General features: G+C 35.3%; 1 protein-coding gene across 7 annotated transcripts in view; it reads left to right on the forward strand.

Annotated features, from left to right (window-relative positions):
- SYT14 (synaptotagmin 14) overlaps positions 1-25058 on the forward strand; it is an 89124-nt gene that overhangs the window by 34962 nt on the left and 29104 nt on the right. For all 7 annotated transcript variants that reach the window (XM_032102898.1, XM_032102899.1, XM_032102900.1 and 4 more), the window contains one exon: positions 23822-24090. In XM_032102898.1, coding sequence (XP_031958789.1) covers positions 23822-24090 — 269 coding nt within the window. The remainder of the gene's footprint in view (positions 1-23821; positions 24091-25058) is intronic.

Here is a 25058-nt window from a genome sequence, read left to right on the forward strand (position 1 = left end):
GTATGTTTGGTTTTAATATCTACTAATATCTCTCAACAGAATTGGTGGGGGGAATATGAAAGATAAGATACTCAGGGTTTTTTATGGCTTGTGTTACTGTTGGGAAAGAATGATGATGTATATTAACAGGAGATGGAAAAATTATTAGGAAATAATACCAGATATAAATTACACAAGAACTATACAGGAAGATTCCTTTTAGGTATCTAGAATAATGTATTTCTCTCTCTTCAGACTACTGAGGCTAGTTGTTGAAATAGCCATAGTCATGTGACATTCCTCTTTATATTTTGTAATTGTTCAGAATTTTTAATCCAATCGAATTCATCTTCTCAGTGAAAAGTCCTGAGTTCATCTGAGCTTTTTACTTTGGCTCTATAAGATTTAAGCTTCAGAGGCATTGTGCTAGTCTGTACTCATTTTTTAAAAATTTTTGTTACTCTGTTCCTTATCATCGTCTTAAGTCATCAGAGTTTGTAGTCACCAGTTTTTATCCTGGAGAGTGATAGTTTCCAGTCTGGAAATCTATATCAGGATTCCAGTCTAAGACAAAAGAACCTTTTTGGCAAGTCCAAATACTGCATCTAAAAAGTTACAGTGGTTACCCCCTCCTTGTTTTATTTTATTCTTCTATTGCTAATATCTGTCACCAGGTGCTATTCTTTTTCAATGCTCTCTCCATTCAGGAAGCAGGCTGGATATAAACCCCGTTCTAAAATTTATTGTAATGAAGGAACATTCAGGGTTTGGAAGCAAAAAAACTTCTTAAACAAAAGCTATCAAAACATTCTAATTTAAAAACTTAAAATTTTTAACCACGTACTTCTACTTGCACAAAAACTTTAATAATGTCAGTATTTTGCTTTTGCTACTGCTTATGAGAGTATTCTCTTCCCACATTTTACAAGGAATGGAGAATCAGCAGTGTTATTTTTTTTTGACAGCCTGCAATCATTCTACAGCGTATGTTTGGTAAAATGCTTGCAGATTAGAGTGATGAGTTTGTCTCATTTTATTAATCCAATATTCTCAACAAAATTATGTTCACTACTATTAAAAAAAGTTTTGGACATGGCAACAGATTAACAACGTAACATTTCTCACTTCTCAGTGACCTGAAGGTGGCACACTGGAATAATTAGTGTTAGTAATTTTAAGTTCTTCCTAAATTACTTCAAAGAATCTTTGCACAATGGTAAAAATGTTTTAGGACAGAGGAAGAGACAGCACATGCCTTATCTGATGATCATTACAGAGGGAAAGCTGCCCAACATAGAACTTCAATGAAAAGAGGTGAAAACCTCATGAGGAAGGCCCACAGTCAGAAATAAATAAGACATTATTACTACCAAGCAGTTCATATTGATGCCTTAAGAGGCCTCCTAGACACAGAAACTAGACAGGAATAAAAGAATAAAATAGGTATTTATTTGAAAAGCCTTCAAAGGTACACCCTGGGAGCCAGAGGCTACTGCCAAAATGGACCCCAAGGTGGATGACAGGTCATGAGTTCTTCACACCTTTATAGGTTTGGTTCATTTGTATTGCAGGGTTAATTCTCCAATTAAAGCTTCAGTTTAATGATGTAATTCCCCTCAGCTTACCCTCCCTTAGAGGCTCTTTGGTTCATACTTTTGGGCCTAAGACAGTCTAGATGTCCTTGGAGAGCAGGCCTGGAGAGGCTTTGTCATGTCTACCTAGCATGAGAGAGCAGAAGTTAACAGGCTACAAGAAACCTCAGAGTCACACACTAGACAGTACAGGATTTGAAAAATATAAAAGTTAAAACCTAAGGCATCAATATGTGTTCAGAGAAACACTTCACTTAACAGATGACATTAAGAATCTCAGATTCCAAGGGGGAAGCATCAGCATTCCAGATGTTTCAGTGTGATTTTTAAAAATGGTAAGCTTTACTGTTCCTTAAACTTGGAAAAAAATCTGTGGAAGACTTGATGCCCTGAGAACACGGAAATTATTTGTTAAATACTTGGCTTTTATGGCTATTGAATTATTTTTATAAAATGCATAAAGACAGATGATAGAACTGTTTCTTGCCTCTTCTGTGGAACAAGCAGTGTGTATTTAAGTACATTGTTTAATATGAGAAAAAATTGTCAGTGCATTTGACTTTGTGTGCTTCTGTTTTCTCATATGTGCTTTATCATGTCTATTTCTAAGTGTAACATTTTGGCTGTACTTTCATTGTAAGGCACTGATCACTCCATATGTTGAGCATGTAACACTTGATAGTGTTAAAGTGAAGTGATGAGAGGACAGAATTAATTTTTGTCTCACCACTGATTTCCTCCTGCTCGTTGCTGGTATAGCAGCCCCTGATCATCAAGAGTAAGGACAAGGGGGGATGGTTTTAAAGAGGTCTGAAAGATCTACTGAAAGTGAGTGGGTTTAGACTAGATATTAGGAAAAAATTCTTTTCTGTGAGGGTAGCAAGGCACTAGAACAGGTTCCCCAGAGAAGCTGTGGATGCCCCATCTCCGGCAGCGTTCCAGGCCAGGTTGGATGGAGCTCTGAGCAACCTGGTCTAGAGGAAGGTGTCCCTCTCCAGGGCGGGGAGGTTGGAATGAGATAGTCTGTAAGATCCCTTCCAACACAAACCATTCCATGATTCCATGGCTCTATGAATTCCATCAAAGATAGAGTAATACGAGTAATGGAAATGATATTTAATTTTCAGAAAATTTTGGATTTCTCTGCTGAATTTTCTCTTCAGCAGTTAATCTCTATCACATGTTCTATTTTGCAATAGTGAGCTGTGTGTTTTCAAAGGAGTCAATAAACAGTTTTACTGATAATGGTTTACTCTGAGCTTCCGTCTTCACTTTTAAAATTCGTTTATTTAGATGTGTATGTACTTAACTCTGCACACACAAAATTTAACAAAGACAAAAATATAATCTTGTCTTTATTAACACACCCTGTATGTTTTGCTTGCCTTGCTAAAAACATGTATAATATTAATATGTTTGCATCATTCAGACCATCAAAATGTCTGAACATAGTATTTTAAGGTTTGTTTATTATCAATTCCATAATTAGTTTATTACATCCATTTTCTGGCTGCATGCCTCTAAAAGCATCATATTCTGAAGCCTGAAAAATTGTGTTGTATGTTTTCATATCATTCTTTTCTCCTCTAGATGGCCATATTAATCTTTCTTTTCAGCATATTTCTACAGAACTCGCATGGCATTTTGTATGTTTTTAATACTGAAATGAAGAAAGCTATATGCTCTGCAGGCTTTGTTGGTGTATTTTCATGATGGAATGTTCTAGTAGCACTTTAGGTAATGCTGTGCGATTTAGAGGTTTAAATTTTCATTCACAAATACCTGCTTATGGCCAGTGTCTGACCTACTTCATATATTTGTATTGCACACTTGATACATTTAGATTTCTGTATGTTTTACGTGTGTATATATATATATATATATATATATGAAAATTAAATTACTACTGTGCTTGAATGCAAGTATTTCTACAGACTGTAAGCCATTGTAAATATATAACTTTTGCAGTGAGCTCCTCATGGACAGGCTTAATTCCAGAGTATCACTAAAGGAAAACCTAACTCAATAGAAAATCAAGTTGATGACAAATGTGATCATTAAAAGTAAAATGGTACAGAGGTTTACACCTGAAATTGTACACTCTTGCATAAGAGACCAAAAGTTTTCTATCAAAGAAAAGAGAAACCTGTATAGCTACAGGATGTGTGGCTCAATCTCTGTGCTTAGGCCCAGAGTTTCGGGGCCAGCTCAAAGTTTGAAATCTTAATTTTGCCAAGAATATTATTTTTGTACTTTCTAATATTATCCAGTAAAGTATGGATACTTACTGAAGTGACCTCTTTTCCCTGTTTTCCTGACAAAACTTCCTTTTAGGTTTTTATAGTGTGTATCCTACTTCTTATATTATTTCCTACCATTTCAATATGTTGAATATATAGTATTGACTTTATATGCTCCAACTATTTGTAGTATTTTGGAAGAGGGGATTAATATAGACTGTAATATTACACATCTATTTCAGAAAATAAAGAATAAAAAATAAGGGGAAAAAAAAGGCAAGCAAAAATAGCGCCATAAGATATTTCTGCTAACAAAGAGTTTATGAATTGAAATAGGGATCTAAATAAGGAAGTGTAAAAATGTTATGTTTAAAATTGAAATTAAAATTAAAATTTCATTTCATAATTGGAAATATTTTCTTTGTATTTCATAATTGGAAATAATTTTTAGTATCTGTATTGGGATCTTAAATGGACCATGCTTTCTTAATAATTTGAATTTCAAAAACCCACACAATATTATATTGAATTGGCCTCTTTGTCTCCTTTAGTGGCTGCTTCCTCAACTTTGAAAAGTCAAGCATTATACAGGCAAGTTGTTGTGTTTTTACTATCTCCATAAGCTCCACAGGCAATGTATTTTCTTTAAGGAAGCAGTCCCCTAAATTCCTAAAAATTGAAGTTTTTAAACTTATAAATGTTGGAGTAAATATATTAAAATTACAGTTTTCCAGGCAGATGTCAAAAACTATGGATGGTTTTTTGCTTCTGAAATCAAGATCCTCTGAATACCCTGAGATGAGAAAGGTAGAAGAGGGGAAGAAAACAGTTTGGGATTTTTCATAGTTAATTTGTGATATGCTTAAAGCATGTCTTGCCCAAATTACTTCTTTAACAGCTGTGCTAAATTCCTGACTGGGAGCAAGCAAGGGGGATTGATCCCATTTTGAGGCAGTGTAAGTTGCATCATGAAGGGAAAAGGAGTAAGCTCACTTGCTTATTTAGCATACTTAGATGTACTTTATTTAGCTATAGTTTGCCAGTTCACTACAACCACAGGTTCCATCTCCAGCCTGTTTTAAAATCTTTTTCTAACTTCTCAGTTGGTAAAGCCCCCTGGCTGAAGACATGTTATTTCTGAGATTGGCCCAAGTGCCTTACATTTCACAAGGTTTTTTTGAAACATATGGAAGCACTAAAAGACTGCAGCGAGAAAACATAAGTTCTCTTAAATGAGAATCTGCTGCTCTAGCAGGCATATGCTACTGGATTTTATCCATCTTTTCCATATTGTGAAGGTAGAATATGGTTATTTTTGTAGTTTATCTTCTCCACTTCTATTCTTCTCTAGGCTTTCGGCACTTTATGTTGATGTGTCTGTGGACATATGTTTGCCTTGTTCCTCAGTGTCAATCTTTGCACGTGAAGGCGACTGTTCTTCTGGAATCTCTTGGATCTAATTCTTTATGCAGCTTTTTGCCTTTTCTTTCTCTCTTGTTAGTTTTCATGTCTCAGGAAAAGTCTCCTCACTGAATTACTTAACATGTATATATAGAGATTTCCTCTCAGTATCTTTCCAACGTAAACACTAAAAGCTCTTTCACAAGCATCTCAGAACTGGTGTAGAGGTGAATCTCCCCAGTCTGTTTAAGCAACCTGACGAGTTTTCATTGGTAAATACATTCTGTGAAGCAGGATCCTACTTCTTCAGACTTACCAAGCTGAGGTGAAAGCCATTGGACAGGCTGAGAGAGGAAGAACGGAGCACTCAGTGAATTCCATGATAACCATATGTTTTGCAGTTTAGTTTCTATATTATTCCTTGCATGTAAGTAGATCTATTTTCAAGCCAAGTGTGAATGAAAACTTACTGGTTTGGAATTACAGAGTGAGGGCCTCTGTATGGCTGTATTGTGTTCAGCAAAATAAGGCTACAAAGTTCTCTCAAAATTGGTTTCTCTGTACATTTCAGATGCTAAGCATTACAGGCAAAAACGATGTCTGACATGGAAAAGAACTGTGTAGTGGTATTCACACTGGAGGACTGAAAGCTCAGTTGAATACTCAATCATAACTAGTTATTTTTCTTCTTTTTCCTCTAATGTGTCTTAAAGAAATGAATAAATTCAATGAAAAGAGTATTTAGGAAGAAGGTGGCCACCTACTTTCTCCTGATGTGTCTTTATCAGATTACCTGTGAGATTCCTCTGGTATAACGCCTATTGGAAGTAAATACTCTTTTTGTCCTGCAACTTTGGATAGGCTTAGGACTTCAAATAGTACATTCAAGGTACTTTGAAAGGGTCTTCACTGAAGTGATTTAAGACAAGTCTTAAGACACCTTCAGAGCAGTGTTCCTAAATGCTTCGGAGTGTATTTTGAAGGCTGAGTCATGTTGCAGCTGTGAATACTCCAATTCTCATACTCGTGTATCTTATCTGATAGTACTTGTGTACCATCAGTTGATGTTATTGATGTACTTTTTGGAGGTTTTGGGAGATTTTTTAGTTACAATATTTCTTTAATTGATCCATCTTCCTTATTCTTATTTTTCTATTATGTGGGCATCTATCCCTGACATTTTTTATTCTAGGAGTAATTAAAAATCTTCCTGTAGTACGGGAGAGAGCATTGATGCAATAGTAATGATACAAAGTTCTGATTCCTCATCATGTGTGACTGCCTCCTCTGGTTAATTGAAATGAGTCTTCATTGGCTCCAAGCCCTTAAAAATCGGAGAATGACAGTGTCTTGTGATTTTGAAGCTTCTGGGGAGTGTGGCTGTTGAATCCATTGCTATATCAAGGGAATATTTAAGGATAGTTTAGTAAAAAAGATAACTTTTGTAATTCAAGGACCTACAGAATAGTGTCCAGAACTAACTTGATTTGCCATGCTTTCTACTTAGTGTCTGTGATGCTGTAGGTTTGGGTTTTCTTGTGATTTTTCTTTAGTGAGGGTTTTGCTTGGGGTTTAGTGGGATTTTTTTGAGTTCCAAAGTAGCTTCCTAGTGCATTATGACAGACTTCTATTGTTCTTCTGTAATAGTGGAAGACAGTTCTGTTAAGTGCTTGAAATTATGATGTATGTTTCCACAAAATATACTCAGCTGAGCATTGCAGAGACGAAGGTGATTTAAAGATTAACTCTTGCTTTTTTATCCAGTTTTGCAGAATTCATATCTTTTTTTCCTTCCCAAGAAAGTGTAGCCCTTTGTCTTGTGAGAAGCTCCTGATAGAAAGGAACTTTTCATGTAAGTAATTGGGCTATGATCATGTTGAGGTTAGCTTCTTTACATGTATGAATAGCAAACATATATAGCAGTGCATAATGTTTACTAATTCTTGAGTCCTGGAATAGGCTGAATTTACAGATGGGGGTAGAAAGTACATGTGCAATTCAATATGACTCATGTAATTTTCTTAAGGAATATTGTGGAGGGGCCAAGACATAAACAGGGAATTTAAATGCAAAGGAGATCCATGTGCGAGTTGAAGCACAGTTTGGAAGCGAATGGATTTGCATTGAGGACTTGTGAGTTTAAAAGCCAGATAGATGATATCAAAGTTGTGCACAGACTTTTCAACCAAAGGAAACACATGAAAGTGCTTGATGGAATGAATTTGGGTAATTCTGAAATCATGAGTTTACCCTGTGATGAGCAGCAGAGATGCTGGGAAAAAAAAGTGCTGTTAAAGTATGCCTACCATCTACTGCTGAGAGAATAAATGTAGTAACAAAACTTGGAGTTAGGGATGATGACAGGATTTTCCACAGAAAAATTCTTTTTCCAGCTAGACCAACTACAAAAAGGAGGAAAAACTGTCTTCCAGTGGGAAAGGGCTTTTTTTCCTGATCTGCACAAGTCAGCAAAGTAATCTCTCAAATTAGGTTTCTCCTGCCAGTATTTTGAAGTCTTTGAAGAAATACCCTTTCCATTGATGTGAAGACTTTGAAGAAAGTCACCCTTAGCAGTGTGATATCTCTGAAGCGATGTAAATCATACATTAATGATAACAGGAAAGTTTTCATTTTATTGTAAACTTACTCTTTTCATAGCTCTCTCATCTATTTGAATCTGGAATTTACGAGAAGATCATTAACTTGGAAAAGTTCACAGACATATTTGTGACTGAAATAGTTCGTATTTAAAATAGATGCTCTACATTCACAAAATGTAGAACTGTTTTGTGATATAAACACAAGAGATAGTACTACATCAGCAGAAAAGATCATTTCCTTGATATAGCAACTGCTTTTGCTGATTCTGAGAGTTCATGGCTCTATCATGGAAGGAGTGACTAAGAAACAGGATTGAACAGTAGACTGGAATTCTCTGTGTAGACATTTTTAGGTACATTGGAGAAAAGAATTTTACCCAGTACTCTACTTACCTCCTGAGAGTAGTCATGCTACTTGATTCGTGCAGTGGAGCAGTTTAGGTAAATATGAAGACTAAAAACTGGAACAGCTTTCAGAGAATGGAACCATAGAATGTTTTGGGTTGGAAGGGACCTTAAAGATCATCTGGTTCCAAACCCTCACCACGGGCAAGGATTCCACCCACTAGATCAGGTTGCCTTAGGCCCCATCCAATCTGATCTTGAACTTTACCTAAGAACATTACAAAAGAATGGCTTATCAGTTCTTCCTCCATAACAGCTGTAGATAAATGGAGCATTCTTCTTACATTTAAAGGTTAAAATCAAAAGATTTTTAACTCTAGTCTGAGACTAAAGTTTGCCTCCCAGTTGTGCCTTTTCCCTGTAGGTCAAGGACAGGTTACCATTAGGACTGTTATTATTTTATTATGGAAATTTGGATTCTGGTCTTTTGAGAGAAGCTAGCAGACGTGCTTAACTGGGTATAAGATTTTCTGTGTGGTCACCTATGCCCAATTCAATTAAAGCTTCATCTTTATAAAGAGGAAATCCTGCTGCATTCACCTTCTCACCACTTAATAGTTCAGCAGCATGTGTTTTATTGTATATATCTGTACAATTTCTTGAAAAAAAAAAAATACAAATGACCCAGCTCTCTGTTTTGACCTTTGGTTTCAGTCTTGTTGAACCATTCTAAATTTTGTCCTTAAAAGTATTTTGTGAAAGATTTTCAATTATGATGATTCCCTAATTGTTTTAATTTTTAAGGAAGTTTTATTACATTCCTTTGCAAATATATCAATTTGTCAGATAAAGGTTAAAAATTAGATACATTTTATTCATGTTAAAGTCACACCCAGCTTATTTAAAGGCAGCTTTGACTTAGAGTTGCAAGCCTGAGGATATTGATTTGAATTATGCATGACTGTCTGGTATGCAGTTCCATTAGCCTGCTGGATGGATAATGTAAACATGTTCAGAATTTTAAGTATCCTATATGAGCGGCAGGTTAAAAATAGAGCTGATAAGAGCATGTGTATCTGAAAAATCCAAATCTTGAAGAATGAAACTACAAAAGGTTCATGTCTTCAAGAGGCTGACTTCAGGTGTGATTTTCTTTCCTATGAAGCTGCTCAGCCCGAACAAATACAGCTGATGTGTGACTTGAACAGGTGACACGAGTGGTGTTGGCTGCTGCAAAGCATTGACATCTGTACCACAAAACACACTCGGAACCAAAGGGCCAGGACCAGCTCTGTGACTTTTGGCAAAAAAAGTGGGGTTGTATCTGTTCTGGTTTAAATTGGTCAAGGCTTAGACTAGGGATCAGGCTAATTTCTTCATATCTTCCTTGAAGATACGATTTGGGATGTTATTTGATTTTTCTCAAACTTTCTGTGGCTTTCTGTTCAAGGTTATATCTGATCAGTTGTTTGGTTATCCCTGTGTTTTAGCAGTCAGTAGTTTGGTAGTATAAATAATGACTTCTGAAACATTGTTTTTAAATCCTCAGCTCTGTGCTAGTAAGATTTAAAAACAGATAGTATCTTTTTAGAATTTTGTCCAAGTTCCTGTGAATTTTAATAGAAAAAAACCCTTACTACTATGGAATGAAAAGTACAATGTCATCTATGTTACATTTTTTATTGTATCTATATTATATATTATAAGAGTTATTATATTTCCAAGTGTTTCTGTTGCATCGGTAGCATTTGTGGCAATTTGATGAGTTGAATGAAAATCAGAAAAATACTATTGCAGCTATTTTCAACATCTGATGGATCCAAACCAGAATTTTGCATTAATGTCTAACTTTGCATTAATTTGTACCCACCTTCTCAAAATTATTTTGCTTGGAATCCTTAGTATTTGGCTTTGTTAAATGCTTTACATAATGCCAGAATGGAACTATTTTTAGATTATAAGAATGAGAGAGAATAATGATGTCTTTTCCCTGGACTTTACAATGTTTGTTTACTTACATCTTACTATTAGCAATAATCCCATGAAAATCTGCAAGTAAATGTATGACTTAAAAGCTGTTCTTGATGATGAAGTTGATTATACTGCTCGGATATATTTTTTTCTTTTCCCCTCAACTCTTGGTTCACAAATTGTATATCCACACAAAATTTGGCCAGCAGATCATTTTTGGGTAGTACTGGTAAAATTTGAAAAGGTGCTTTGAGCTGATGGTCATTTTCCCTCAACTGAGGAACAGTTAATCTGTTAAGAGACGAGCATCTAATGCTCTCCTTCAGAGAAACTCATCACCCTGCTATTTGATAGTAGCTGTTATCTTGACTGTTTTCAGAGTGAAATTCCTTTTAGTGGCAATGAGAACCATTGCTCTCAATCATCTGCTTGTCCTGGTGCCATTTCTTTCCTATCAAGAGAAGGCACTTTAGAAGAAGAAAATCTTTTGAAATAGCAACAGTAGCTGTCATTAGTGTTAAAGGCAATCTGTTGGCCACAGAGGTCTAGGGAGCTACAGTGGCAATTTCCAGAGAACTTCAATATTTTGAAAAGGAAGAACTTTAGAGGGATGATAACAATGGTAGTTATTTCTTTAAAAAAGGACTACTTTGTGCTTTGATTCTCCTCAGAGAGGACTGGGGGAATCTCTTGTGTGTTTTTCTGCACAGTGAAGATAATCCAGGAGAACATGATACAGAGGAGAAATAATAGCATGTGTAACAGTGAATGTAATGGCCTGAGTACAGAGCCATTCTGTAAATATCTCTGCTGTTCCAGATGATCGTTTTTTTTGTAACTGATTCTGACATAAAACTTCAGAACTGTAGTATTTTGGTAGCACAGATAAGTTAGCATAAATGCCACAATGTAGCAGTCAATTTTGAGTTCCTTTTCCTTGTTCTCTAGCTTTCAGTTACTTTAAAAGAAATTTTCAGAGGACAAAAAAAGAAGTGAGATTTAATTCTAGTTGAAAGTTCACAGTAAAAACATTATGTGGATTTTTTTTGTCCCCAAGAGGAAGTTTGAGAGAGTTAGAAGTTAAATTTAAAGGTTAGAAGAAATCCGGGTAAATATGAGTCTAGCCTACATTGAAACTGTTAGAAAAATGAAAATATTTAATATTTCTTTATTTCATATATATTTGTGGAAAACTTGCAGAATGATACTGTTATTTAGTAACACAGGCAAGGGTAAGAGTCTGGGATTCATGCATCAGTGTCTCTGGCTCAGATATTATACTTCAAAATCTCTGTATTTTAAAGCAGGGTTGAGCCTGTGGATATGAAGAAGTCAAGTATGTTTTTTTGTTGAGTGTTTTGTTGAAATACTTAGAGAAGTTTAGATAAATGAGGAAAAGAGGCAAGAGCAGCATTTGTCTACTCATTCTTCACTGTCTTTCTTGCTCTTAGTTGCTATCACGAGACTCATGTATGCAGTTGATGTCTTTCCAATGATTTAATGCATTGAAAGTTGGGAGACAGTTCTGAGTCTCTAACAAGTTCATACTACAATAATTTATTTTTCCTTCTGGTATTCCCCTTTACTTTTCACACATAAATTCAGATTATGCTATCAGCACTTGGTTTTTGAATACTGTGTAAATTTTGCTGTCTCAGTGAGAGTCTTTTGTTTTTAAGAAGAGGTCAGAATACAAAAACATAATGGGAAAAATCAGTTTAACTGCCCTCTTCTACGCTGAATTAGTACAAATTATTGCCAGCTTGTTGGAAAGCAATCTGCATTTGAAAATGTCCATAAGAAATTGGTATAAAGAGAGAGTTTAGGGGAGTTCTATTTACTCTAGTTTATGCATAATCTCAGAGTTGCATGCAATGTTTCTGCAACTCCTTTCAGAAATGCTCGTCGAGATTTGCCGTGTTTTACATCTTCTGTGGATATATTGATGTAGAAACACTTAAACTCTATTGACTCACAATAAACAGCAAACTCAGAATGATTCTGTGTACTCCCATTTCCATTTTAACACTGTTTCAGTGTTGATCAGATTTAATTAATTTATGTCTGTACCTTTTTTTGTTTTCCTTGAGCAAAAGTACTGGATTTCAGATAGAAAAGAACCCGCTTTTTTATTTCATTACAAATGGTAGTATATGGCATACTTTAATTTATTTTTTTTGAAGGGGGGAGAGGAAGACAAACTCTTGAAGGGCTTGGATATTCATCCTGTATAGATAGCTCAGATTCCTACTGTGCCAGTTTTCTGGTGTTCGATAAGGCACACAAAGCAGTTGTGGGAGAATGCATATCACTTGTATCCATGGTAACTCGAAAGATACTTTGGAACTCAAAAGGATGGAATAAGCCAGAGTAATAGGTCTCATTATAAGGGCAAAATACATAAAAGGTTCAGGCATATGCTTTTAATTAGTTGCCAAAAATAGCTGGAATCAGGGATGATGCAATGAAACAATAATTCTTGGTGTTAGAAATGAGCAACACTTGAAATCTAAAGATGTGCTCAGATGAAAGGCTTTTATCTTACCATCTTATGGGTACTCAGTCCATGAATACTAATAGGTTTGCAATGGTTTCTTAATCATGCTTAGGACATGAGAGTGCACACTGATAAAAGCTCCTGCAAGTCTCATATGACTGTAAGTTTCTGAAGTTCCATAGTGATGTTAATTCTCATGGCTGTGATGCAGCTTCTTATGAATAGCATGTGCAAAGCATTCTCTCCTGTCTCACAAGGGCACTGCTGGAAAATAAATGTAATGTGTGCTTCTATGTAGGGATAACAAACAAATCGTTGAAAATGCAGATTAATTTGAGGTTAAAGATCCAGTATTTTTCAGAATAAGTCACTTTAATTAATTTTAAATAGGGAGGTAAGCAATGGGGAAAAGTGTGAAAACTTGAATGGATGGACTAGAATTGAATACCAGAGAACAAAAATAGAGCAATGTTTGAAGGACAAGATATAGGATATTTGAATAACCATTTTAATAAAAATATTTTAATACAGTGAATAATTTTAAAGTTTTCTATTTGAACATCAGTGTTTGTAAGGAATCCATCTTGTATTGCAGTGCAATTCTCCACATTATTTCCTCTGTTGCTATAGAAACTAATTCTAGTGCAGCTGTGATCGCTTATCAAAATTCTAATGTTTCAATAACCATTTCTTATTTTGAGTTATTTAAATAGCCTTGTCTTACTTTGAATCAAACTGCACATTTCATCACTGCTGAATTGTTGACTGGTCAAAATGTTAATGTGAAGTGATGGCAAATGCTGTAGGGTTGTGGTTGGGGTTTTTTTTTTCTTCTTGCTATCTAAGCTGTCATACTTATTGTTAAAGTTTGAATAACAGGCAAATTAAGGCTCTTTTCATTTGTTAAATTTTAAAGGTCAATATTTGCTGTCTAACATCGGCATTTTGTAATGCACATTACTTCTTCACTGTAATCTTAATTATATTTAATATTTCATAAACCTTAAATGGTTCCTGTTACTGGTACATGGCCATGGGGGTATGTGTGTATGTATATATGTGTGTTTACATATATATCTGTGTGTGTGTAAACTATTTTTAGGATGCCTTTAACCTAAAAATATATGTCTTGACATGTTCATTTTGTTGAAATAAAAATTTCAATGACGCTACAGTAGTCTGTCACCAGTTAGCAAAGTATTCTGGATCTCTTTTACTCTTGTATTATATGTTTCTTTGGGATTGGGTTCAGGGTTGTTTTTTTAGTGATGGTAGTGGTGGGGTTTTGGGGGTTTTTTTGTGTTTTTTTGGCTGGTTGGTGGTTTAGTTTGTTTGTTTCTAACAATGGAAGTGCTATGCTGGTAGGTGATATGTATTTAATGCAGGATGCAGCAACGTTCTGATTGTGAACTGTGTTAAACATCATTCTGCTGAATATGTTTTCAACTGTATTGCTAAGATCTAAAAACTTCACTCACCCCAAATTACTAGGAAGGGTGTGATGGTTATTGGCCTGAAGACATGTGTTGTACCCTTTCTGCTGCTGTAGCACAGCTACCGAAATGTTCCTGTAGTACTTTCAGGATAATCGCTGACTTTCTAATGAGTGTACACTAATTTCATGTAGAGTGAAATAAATAATTTTCAATTTTGAAATTATCATACAAACATTTTGCAGCTGTAGCTGTCAGACTTTGATTACTAATTAACTGCTGTGCACCACCTTTAAGTCTCTTATTCGGCAAGCAGCATCAAACAGTAATTTCAAATTAGGTATATAAATTTTTACTAGTATAAGAAAGGTCTATGAGAAAAAAAATTTTGATGGATAGGCATATTTTCACTCTGTCCCAATGGCTAGTAGGTTTATTATTGTGAGTGTAAGACCATGACAACACAATTTTCCAGATAGTGTTTTGGGAAGTTCACTGTGTTGAGAATGACTGATCCCTGATTGTTCAGTGCTGTTGTTTGTTTGGGTGGATGACATGGAGGACCAGTTCCTCTCCTGCTCTTTACTGTGGGCTGAAGCATCAGGCTGTAGGTCTTAGGAGCCCTTTTGCAGCTTGGCCACAGGCTTCTCATCCTCATAAGCTCTTGCTTAGCTCTTATGGCTGGCGCTGTGGCTGAATGAAAATATCTTTACCAGCCAGACTCATACTCATTTAGTCTTGTCAAAATGCAGAAAATTACCTATTTTGTGAATTGTATGACAACTATGGAAACATAGCAACACCTACATCATACATTACTTGTAAGCCTAGTAAAGCAGCTCATCTGTGACAGTGGGAGGTCTCAGAAGCTCCTCAAAGAAGTGCAAGAAATTTACTTTTGAATAATTGTGTTTCTTTATGCCTGGAGAAACTTGTTTGAGGCCTTGCTGGAGTGAGCAGAACAGACTGACATGCTCCCTGCTGCTTAATCTGTGCCTTTTCTGTGAATTCTTAGCCCTCTTACTGGGTGTGTGAAGGAAAGATACCTTGGTTTCGAAGCATATCCATTTCCGGTGATTTCACAGTGTCTATTTTGCCTTTCTTTTTCTGGAGAGTTGGCTCTGTAAATGATACCAGAACCATTCCTAAGCGTACTTTCTACAGACACTAATATCTAAAATGTTTTAAAGGAGTTCTTGACCATACATAGACAATTGTCTTCTGTTACTGACCTGTTAGGTGATCCTGCAAACTGAGATCATAGTAGATTTTTTTCTGGGTTCTTACCTGCTTTTTATTTGGTAAAGTTATGAGAGCTGTTTCAAAACAAAGCAAAACAAATCTGATTTTTCTAGAATGCTTTTTACAGAAATACTTTAATTACTGCAGGAAAGACAGTCCATTTCATTAGAGCAAGTCACGGAGCCAGTGTGTCAAGTAGAGAAGGAGAGAAAGTGCGTGAATAGATAAGAGAAATCAAGGTCCTTTGGAATTCTAGGATCTGAATAAATAATTACCACTGTCTTCCCACCTAAAGGAAAAATAACAATCTAAAATATAAATGTAAAAATAAATGCTTATTGTGGGAAGTGTCTTGCTTCTCCTGGAATGTAACTAGCTGTATTCTCTAGGTTGTGCAGATTTTCACCTACAAATATGGATATTCCCACCCATCAGACATCACTGATTTCTCTTTTATCTCTTTGCTCTGTTGACATTGCTTTTTTCTCAGATCTGAACTACTTTTTCGCATGTCATATTTTTTTTTTTATTTTCCCGTTCCTCCACCTTTCTTCCTCTGTAATTTTTGCTTTATTTTACCTGTTTGTATTTTTTCATTCCTGCTTGCATCTTGTCTGTTCTTTCTCTCTTTGCCCTTTTTCTCATTTTATGTACAGATCTACTAAACTTCTCTCCCTTTATTTCTTTTCTTTGTTCATTTGACAACAAACCTCTTTTTTTTTCTGAATTATTGCACTACTTTCTCCTTTTGCCTTTTTTCCTTATTCCCTGTACTTTTTTTCCTACCTGCATATTTTATTTTTTATTTTCTGTTCCTTCTCTTCCACTGCAAAGCTGATGGTATTGGAAAATTCTGTGGGGGCATATATATGGGAGTTTTTCATGTTGGTGGTGGTATTAATTTAAAGTGAATTTTAGATTAATAATAATGTAAAAGCTTGAAGTCTAAATAAATAAAAATTTAAAAACAAACAAAACCAAACCCCCAAAAACCAACAGAAGAGATGGCTAGAGTACTAGTCGTAAAATACTTGGTTTCTGTTTTTCTGTTCCACACTTCTCTGAAAGCTTTCTGTGATGAGGAGCACTTCTGAGGTAGATTCACAGCAATCTTTATTATCTCTTTTTTACCCTGTACTTCAGTTCTCTGTCTGTAAAATGCCAAATGTTAACTTCTACTATTATAATACTACTATTATCCACCATAATATATATTTCGCTTATATATATATTAACAGCTGTGAGATAGCCAAATTATGATCATATAGCTAGCTGAAGTAGATGGGCAGAAAATTTAACTTATGCCCTACTGAAATGTTTCATGCATAATCCTTGTAGTGCTGCTTTGTTAGTGGCTCACTCCTACAGAGCATCCTTTGCACTCAAAATTGCTGGGAAAATGAGGCAAAGGAATCAAGCTTTATGTTCCTATTCTGGAAGCAGTTCTTGATGAGAGTATCTTTCATGGTTTATTTTCACCAGTTAGGGTTAAGTAATAAATAGAAAGCTAAAATGGTTGGGAACTTGACACTTTTCTTTTTTTTTTTTAATTGCAAAACACAGCTACCAGGGTAAAGGTGTTTTTAAGAAACCATGAAATTACTGCATTTTAAGTTGCAGAAGGAATTCTCAATAAGGGAAGTATTTTTATTTTATTTAAAATAAAAGTATGGAGAAAAGAATGATGGAATTCTGATAGTTAAGTACTGTAAGTACTGTATATACTGCTGAATGGGTCTTGTTTATATCAGTAAATTAATTAAGATCTTAAAAGGGGTGTTTTGTATAGCTTAGAAAACTCTGGGTTTTTTTATTTTTGTCAAATGTAAAACCAAATGTGCCTGAAATGACCTGCAAAAACATTAAAATGCTCAAGAAAATGATCCACACAACACATCAATCTTGCTTTCTAATCATGCTTTGTTTCCTCATTTGAGACTGAACAGACTGAGAACAGGAGCATTACAGGGATATTAGCTGTGTGTTACCATACTTCACCGGGAATTGATTCTAGACCTCTATGGGATCTTTTTCACCTTTTCAGCACTTTGTTGCTGCTCAACTCCTGTGCTTAATACCACAGCTGTAGTAGAATTAAACTGGACTGGAATTTGAGCTTTAATTTAAGGTGGTAACTGTACTCAAAAGAAGTATAACCATGACAGGAAAATATTTCCTAAGCCCACATCCTGCTGCTGCTGTCTAGAGGTACAAGGGGGATGCTACTGTGCACACATTGGTGAAAAATGGGGGGGTCTCAGGGGCCTGGAATGGTTTACAGTGGGGGGGGAGTTTTCAAAGCTTTTAGCTGTTAAGCTCTGAATTTCCCTTAAGCATCCATAAACGCTGGTGAGAGAGCCGAATTTGGGAGAATTTTCGCAGAGATGATAAAAGGCATTTCCTTGTCACCAAGATACTCCTAAGATTTCAAAGCTGGTTGTCAATCACTCTCAGCAGGCAGGACTTCTAGCATATTTTAAAAGAGGGAAGGATAAGTAAAAGGAAGATCCTGTGAATGCATTTAACTTGTTACCTTTTTGGAAGTGATATTTTTCTAACAATTTTGGTAACTTGGAAAAAACAAACAGTGAGCAGAGGTGCATAGGGATACCTGTTTATTTATGAAGTTAGCCAACATAGTGATCTGAAAAGTAGTGTAAAGAAAGTTGGCTGCTTACAAAAACAGTAAAAGTGTAGCCAGCATCTAAATGGAACAGAAAATATAATTTTCTACCTGAATGGACATACTTAGAACATATGCTTTACCTAAGGAAGTATAATTATGGAAGGGAAAACAAACAATTTCACTTCTTAAAGATCACAGCTTTCAAAAAGCTTTAGAGCTAGACAGAGTCTCAGAAAATAAGAGGTTTTAAATGTAAAAAAAAAAGTGTTCTGGAGCTTGATGCATTGATATTCACATCAATAAAAAATTAAAATATTGAACCATTAGGTTTAAGCATTATTTAGAGGTATTTTGGACTACTGAAAAGCAGAAATACAGAACCAGGTAGCAGAACTCCTTCTTATTCAAATTAATATCAATGCTGTATAAGGAACCAGAGAATGATACTTAAATTGAAAACAAATTAATTCAATAGATGGTAATGTATAATTTTCATTGAAAGACGACCAAAATATTTGGGAAGGAAACAAAAGAATGTCTTTGACAGCTAGTTCACGATAATGCTTTTAATAATGTATTTGTAGTTAAAATGTTATAAATGGGGCTAATTTTGGAAAGTGATTTTTTTTCACCAGTGCTGGGCTTTTCTGTATTGCTCTGTAAAACAGACCGTAAATTCTTACAAATAAGAAGTGCTCTAGTAAGTGCAGAGAGCAAAGAGCAAATTTATTTTTTAGGGAAAAACACACGCGCTGTAGTTCTACAGGCTCAAGATGTAAACAGATTCAGTAAAAAAAAAAAATACTACGTGTGTTTCAGTTACTTCAGTTGGTCTTAGACCTTTTCCTGTGGAAGAAAAGTGAAGTTTTAAGGACTGGACATAAAACTAATTCTATCATTTTGAATTACTATTATTTAAAACCAAAAGAGAACCTTTTCACTACATGAATGGCCAGTAGCATTAGCTTGAGAGGGTGAGGAAAATGCAGTGCTAAGAGCTTCATGTGAGCTCAGGTGTAAATGACAGCAACGCTGTTTTGATTTCCACAGGGCTGGGATTAAGCTCATACTGTATGGAATTTTCTAAATCTTAGGGAACAGAGTTGTCTTTTATTGGAAAGAAAAAACCCAATCAAACAGCTACAGTATTTTTTCTTGTTTACTGGTGAATTGCCTAATGTAGAAGATAGTTCAACTGTGAATAGAAGTCTAAAATGTGGCAAATGCAAAAAGAAAGAATTTTTTTCTGTTGTCCATAATGACCCCTTACCACTCCTATATTTCTCTTTTTTCATTAGGCATGACTCATGCCATAATTCTTTTGGAAAAGAAATAGAGTAATGCCAAGATAATTTGTTGTTCTGTGAAATAATTTGGGTTTTGTCCTCACAAAAATGCATGTAAGCTTTTAATTTTAAAGGAAGGAGAGGCCTGAGGTTTCATTCAATATTTAATGTTTATATTTTATACTCCCTGTAATGTGGGGTAATTCAGTCAACATAATATTTTTGGATGGTAGAAAAGTTCAAACATGAAAATTCCATTTGGACTGTCTGTGCTGCCTATCAGAAATCTCTAAGGGTATTTAATCATTCAGAATAAAAAAGGTTTCTTTAATTTTTAAACATGTATTTCATTTTATGTTTTATTTAAATTGTCTTAACATTTACATAGAACCCCTTGAAGGCTTGAAAACTTGAAATTTACGTTTGATTAAAAAATAAATAATTATGTAGCAGTGTGAGCAGAGATATATTAGAGAAAGGTATTTCATTTGAGTATGAAGATACTCTTACAATTACAAAATGTGACTTGCAAAAATTACTGATTTATGTAGTGATTATTTATTTTAAAGTAACTGGAAGCCAGATTCCAATAGGGATGTTGTGGTACTCTTGCCTCCCACAACAGTGTGAATTTTTGAAGAAGGTCTGTACATGAGAAACTCGAAGCTGCAGAAGTGTAGTTAATGATGGCTTATGAGACAGGGGAATGAAAGGCACAAGGGTAGTTTCTTTTTCCATGTTAAGAGATGGGTGTTCTTGGAATCACTCAGGAAATATGGGCTAAGGGAGGCTGGGTTGGTGCTGCTGCTGTGAACCTTTGGGAAAAATAATTACAATAGGAAAGTCTAAACACTGTAAACATGGAAAAGGACATCACCAGCTGCATGGTGCTATGTGCAGCCTAGCATGGTCCATGAGAGACCAGCACAGAGAGGAGAAATGAGCAGCACTGGAAGCAGCAAGTTCAAGTAGTAACTGAAAACCTTGAGCATTTCTTATGATAAACTTCTGCATCTTTAAACTTTGATTCCACACAGCCAAATTACTGAAAATTTTCTGTATTTTCTCATAGTTATCAATTGTATGTTCCAGAAATGCTCAGTTTGGCCTAGTCTGCTATGTCACATTTAACTTGAGAGTCTCGTGAGGTTGATGGCAAGGCATGTATCATCCCCCTTTAACTTGCAATGTGTCCTACAGGGGCTTTTGAAAACAGGTGAACCTTCATTGTTTAACAAACAGTACTAAAAAGAAGATAAAAATATACTTCTGACTTAAATGTGCTAGTGACAGTTCATATGCTGTAATTTCTGAGTGTACCAGCAAAATGCTAAGCTACTCATGTTTGTCAGGTATTTCACTTACGGTTTAAGAGCACTTTAGCTCTTAAGCAAGGTCCTTACTATCACCACTAAGTGAGTGTTTTCCCAGTTGGCTAAGGGAGGATGAAAACTTTCATTAAAGCAGTTAACGCTTTAAAAAGAGTTTATTCAAATCTTCCTATTGACACCAATACACTGTATTCTCAATTTATAATTTACCAAATACTTGTTACTAAACAAATTTAGTTTCACTCATATCATGAGAATGCCAAGTATTTTTGCATACTTTGGTGGAGAACTGAATGTGAGGCCTTTCTTTCTATTTGTCTTTCCTGTGTTATGACATTTTCTGGCTGGTAGGAACCTCAGACTAAACAGGATTTGATTTCTCTGTGATCGTAGCTTGCTTCCACTTTTGGGACATATGCTGGCTTGTTTTTCACCCTGTCTACTAGTCGGAGGTGATGTGGTCATTTAGTATGATTAATTTCATTTACAAATTAATTTACAGAATTTATTTTCTATGTGATTTGAAACTTGCATAGAAGCAATGCAATGATTTTAGTTTTTCATTGTAACCATTTGCTTGTAACTCTTTAGCAGATGTTTTTAGCTACATTCCGTGGTCTTTGGCAGGTATTCTTTGGCTTTGTCACAGTACAGAAGTACGCATAGCTGTGGCTGAAATTTACACCTTAAATAAAAGGTACAAGGTATGTTACACACAGAGGTTTCATGTGTAAATTTGCACACACTTCAGATCATGCTTTCCTTTCAGCTCTGAATGTTTTTCTCCAATACAATCATATTGATAAGCCAGCAAGCAGTAACAGTGGCTTTGTATTTTAAGCTTTGATACATATGCAAAATTTTGTTGACAGATTGTCAAAGTTAGTTGCTACTTCTGAGTAATTTTTAAGGCAAATACCCAGGATCAGATATTTGGTATTGCTGTATTCACTTCTGTCTGTGATATCATTTGGCTTTGATACCATTAGTCATTAGAATGTCTCAATGTAATTCAAATCTTCATGGTTTTCAAAGAGCCGTAACAAAAAAAAAAGCCCCAAACATTTTATTGCATCATTTACTGTGGGGAGGGAGAAATGAAAATGAGATATTTTCACCTTGAGAATTAATTTGAAAACTTTGACATTTTTTTTATGTAGAGAAAGCTGTTCAAAACCAGTTTATATCTCTCTAGACAGAGATATCCCTAGATTTTTAATCCCAGATATTTGTTTTAAGAATTTACATGATATTTCAGTTTGTTAAACTGAAATTTGAAAAATATGTAGTTAAAACCTGCCCCGGTGTTTTAGCTTTTTCTGAGATTTTTGAATCACAGCTGGTTAATAAGAATTTTGTCTTCACTTCTTCCACGCCTACATTAAAAGCACTTTTTCTGTCACACGGCTTGTACAGTTTTCTCATAGGGATATATAATGGGGTTCATCAAAGTGAAAAAAGTGAGTCATGCAATCATTTATTTACTCATGTAAGACAATAATGGTGTTGACAGTTACCTGGACAGGCTTTCATTTCATTAGACTATGGAAAATCTGGGTGTTAAAAATTCGTAGCAGACTTGATGACAAGTGAACAGAAAGAAATTCAGTCAGGGCTGCATGGTGGTTACTGTCTCATTTAATGCTGTTCGTTGCCTTTTGGCAATAACGAGCAGAAATGGTGTTGCTCTGAATTTTCTAGAATATTTAATTACATAAATTATGACAAGGAAGTCCAGTTTTCATGGTATAGAGAGACAAATTATATATATTTTTATTTTATTATTATTAAAATATCAGTTTAGATTCTAAAATCATGTCTATCTAGTTTCATGAGCACAAGTTATCTAATAGTCATAGGTAAGATTTTATGTTTATCTGCTAGACACATGACTACAATTCAAGTATAGGATTCCCTGCTGTCTGTTTTGCTTTCCAGCCCTGTGGGACTGGAGTTTCAAGAATTAGTAGCGCTGGCTGACTAACAGCAGAAGACCTTTTCCAGGAGTGCTGGAACAGTATTTTGGAATCACTCTGAATGTTAGGCTGGCTCTCATCAGAGACAAGAAGGTTCCTGACAGTGGTTTCATCTTGTAGGAGTGTTTTAATTACTTGTTTGCTACAGTTCTTTCAGGAACTGTTGAAATAGAGAAGAGCCCTGCATTCCCCAGTTAATATTTTCTTTGACTAGCTTGTTTGGTAGATTTTTCTGTGAGTGAAATGGTATGTTTGACACCAGGAAATATTTTTGCTTTGAAATTTTTATGTGTAAGGTAATTCTTTATGTCAGGGGCATTGAAATCTTCATTAAAACCTCTACAGAAAATGTAAACAAAATATGAGACAGTTCTTTACCTGTCCTTTATATTCCTTTCATTTCAGCTGCTGCACACCTTGCTGTCTTTTCCCAATTCTGTTCAACTGTGTAATGCTGCGTAGTAAAATATGAGATAAAGAATTGAAATGTAATTATTTTGAATTAACTTACTATGTCTTTAGCCATGCATCAGGTTTATTTTCTGAGGCGATGTATAACCACATTTGTATCTATCTATCTAGTGTGAAAAGCAAAGATGGTCAGCATCAAGTGTTCATCACAAGCACAAATTAGTCATGATCCTTTTTCCACTGTCTTTAGTGACTAGATGTAGTGTGTAACTTCCAGACACTGCATACGTACCCTTTAGCTGTCCATAACAAGTAATAAAGAATCTGAAACACTGCTTGACTTTTAAAATTCACTGGTGAGCAGAGTTCACTTGTGTGAAAGGCTGCCTTTATTAGTACCTTACTTGTCTTCTGAGTTTAATTTAGTATCTCCCTGGTGGGCAACTGCATGGGAGGTAATCAGCTTGATATAGTGGCTTTAGGGAGTGCATTTTGTTTCCATAATTGGCCTACATTCCATCTGCACAGAATCTGACTTAAGATATCCAAAGGTTTTTGCAAGGTAAGCATCACTGAAATTCAAGCCTAGAATTTTTGTCATGTCATATCCGTGCTATATTTATTTACATGTGGTTTGCACAATCCATTCTGACTATACACTTAAAACTTTGCTTTTATCTGAATTTCTTTCATCTGAGAGATCACTCATTTCTGTTTTTAACAATTTTTTTTTCAGTAGCATTTGTCATCTGATTTGAAATGTAAATTTAAAAAAAAGACATGCATAGATTTTTAAATTCTCTGTCCAGTCATTTAGATTTACATTTTCCACCGAACTGTTTGAACAGTAAATTATCAGAAAGTAAGTAAAGCATTTTTACTTATTCTCAGCAAACTGCATTCAGAGGATGAGAAGAACACCTCCGCTGGATGAACTGCAGCCGCCTCCGTACCAGGATGACAGTGGTTCTCCTCATCTTTCCTGTACGCCTTCTGAAGTTGGAGACAGCAAATGCGAATATTCCCAGTGTAGCAACAGTCCAAGATGTTCATATAAATGCCCAAGTGAGGGAAGCACAGGACACGAAATAGAAAGCTTTCATAACAAAGGATACGAGGAGGATGTTCCGAGTGATAGCACAGCGGTTCTTAGTCCAGAGGTAAATGAAAATAGTTGAGTGTGGTGAAGCACTTTTTTAATCTAAAGATCAGTGCACAGTTATATGGGCACTAATATTGCAGCTTGTTTCATTAAAAAAAAAAGAGTTTGTCAGAAAATACGACCATAGGATTTCAGATTGTTCAGATTGCTGTAGTTATCTTTATGGCACCTTAACTTTCCAACCAGCTTGCAGTGAGAGCGAATTATTATTTAAACCATTTTAAACCAGTCAGAAAATTTCTTCACCCTATAAGGACTGCAGCCAAAATTCTTCCCCATGATTTTTCAGATAACCCAAATAAAAGAAAAGTTCTGTTAATGCTTTTTCAAACTGAACACTCCATAATGTAAAACAAGTTGTATGAAAAAAAGAAAAAGGAAAAAAAAAATGACAAAGATTTTTTTATTCAGTTATTAATGTGGTATAGTGATTTGGGCCACTTAATTTTCCTATTTTCTTCTGTAAACTCTAATGATACATATATATATATATATTCTTTTTTTCTGTGAAGAAATCATCTTTTCTGACACATATTTCATTGAAATGTCTTTAACAACCAGTTACTGCACTGACATCTATGGGTAAGTCTAATTAGTGATGCCATGTGCAGAAGAGCCTCCTTTTGGTACAAATCTGTCTTTTGTTGCTACCTGAAGTTTTGAAGTGCGTGTTAGAGTTCAGTCCTGATGTTTCTGTCTTAGTAGACCTGCTGATAAGTTGATGCTGTGTACCTGGGGTGTTGGTGCAAGATTTGGAAGGCCTAGCTGCGGGGTCTTCCCATTTTGTGTCACTCCAGTCATTAACGTAAGAATACTCAGTAAGAGCTGAGAATGCTGCCAACTTTTTTTATAGCCACTCGAAACTTCAGGAGTGAAGCCTTTAGAGGAATGCATTCCCACAGCTATGTGGCAGCCAGATTAAAATAAGAATGTTTCTTAGCCCAAAAGGCTTTGTTTTGGCATCAG

The sequence above is a fragment of the Corvus moneduloides genome, chromosome 3 (genome assembly GCF_009650955.1).
Source record: "Corvus moneduloides isolate bCorMon1 chromosome 3, bCorMon1.pri, whole genome shotgun sequence".
NCBI classification, from domain to species: Eukaryota; Metazoa; Chordata; class Aves; order Passeriformes; family Corvidae; genus Corvus; species Corvus moneduloides.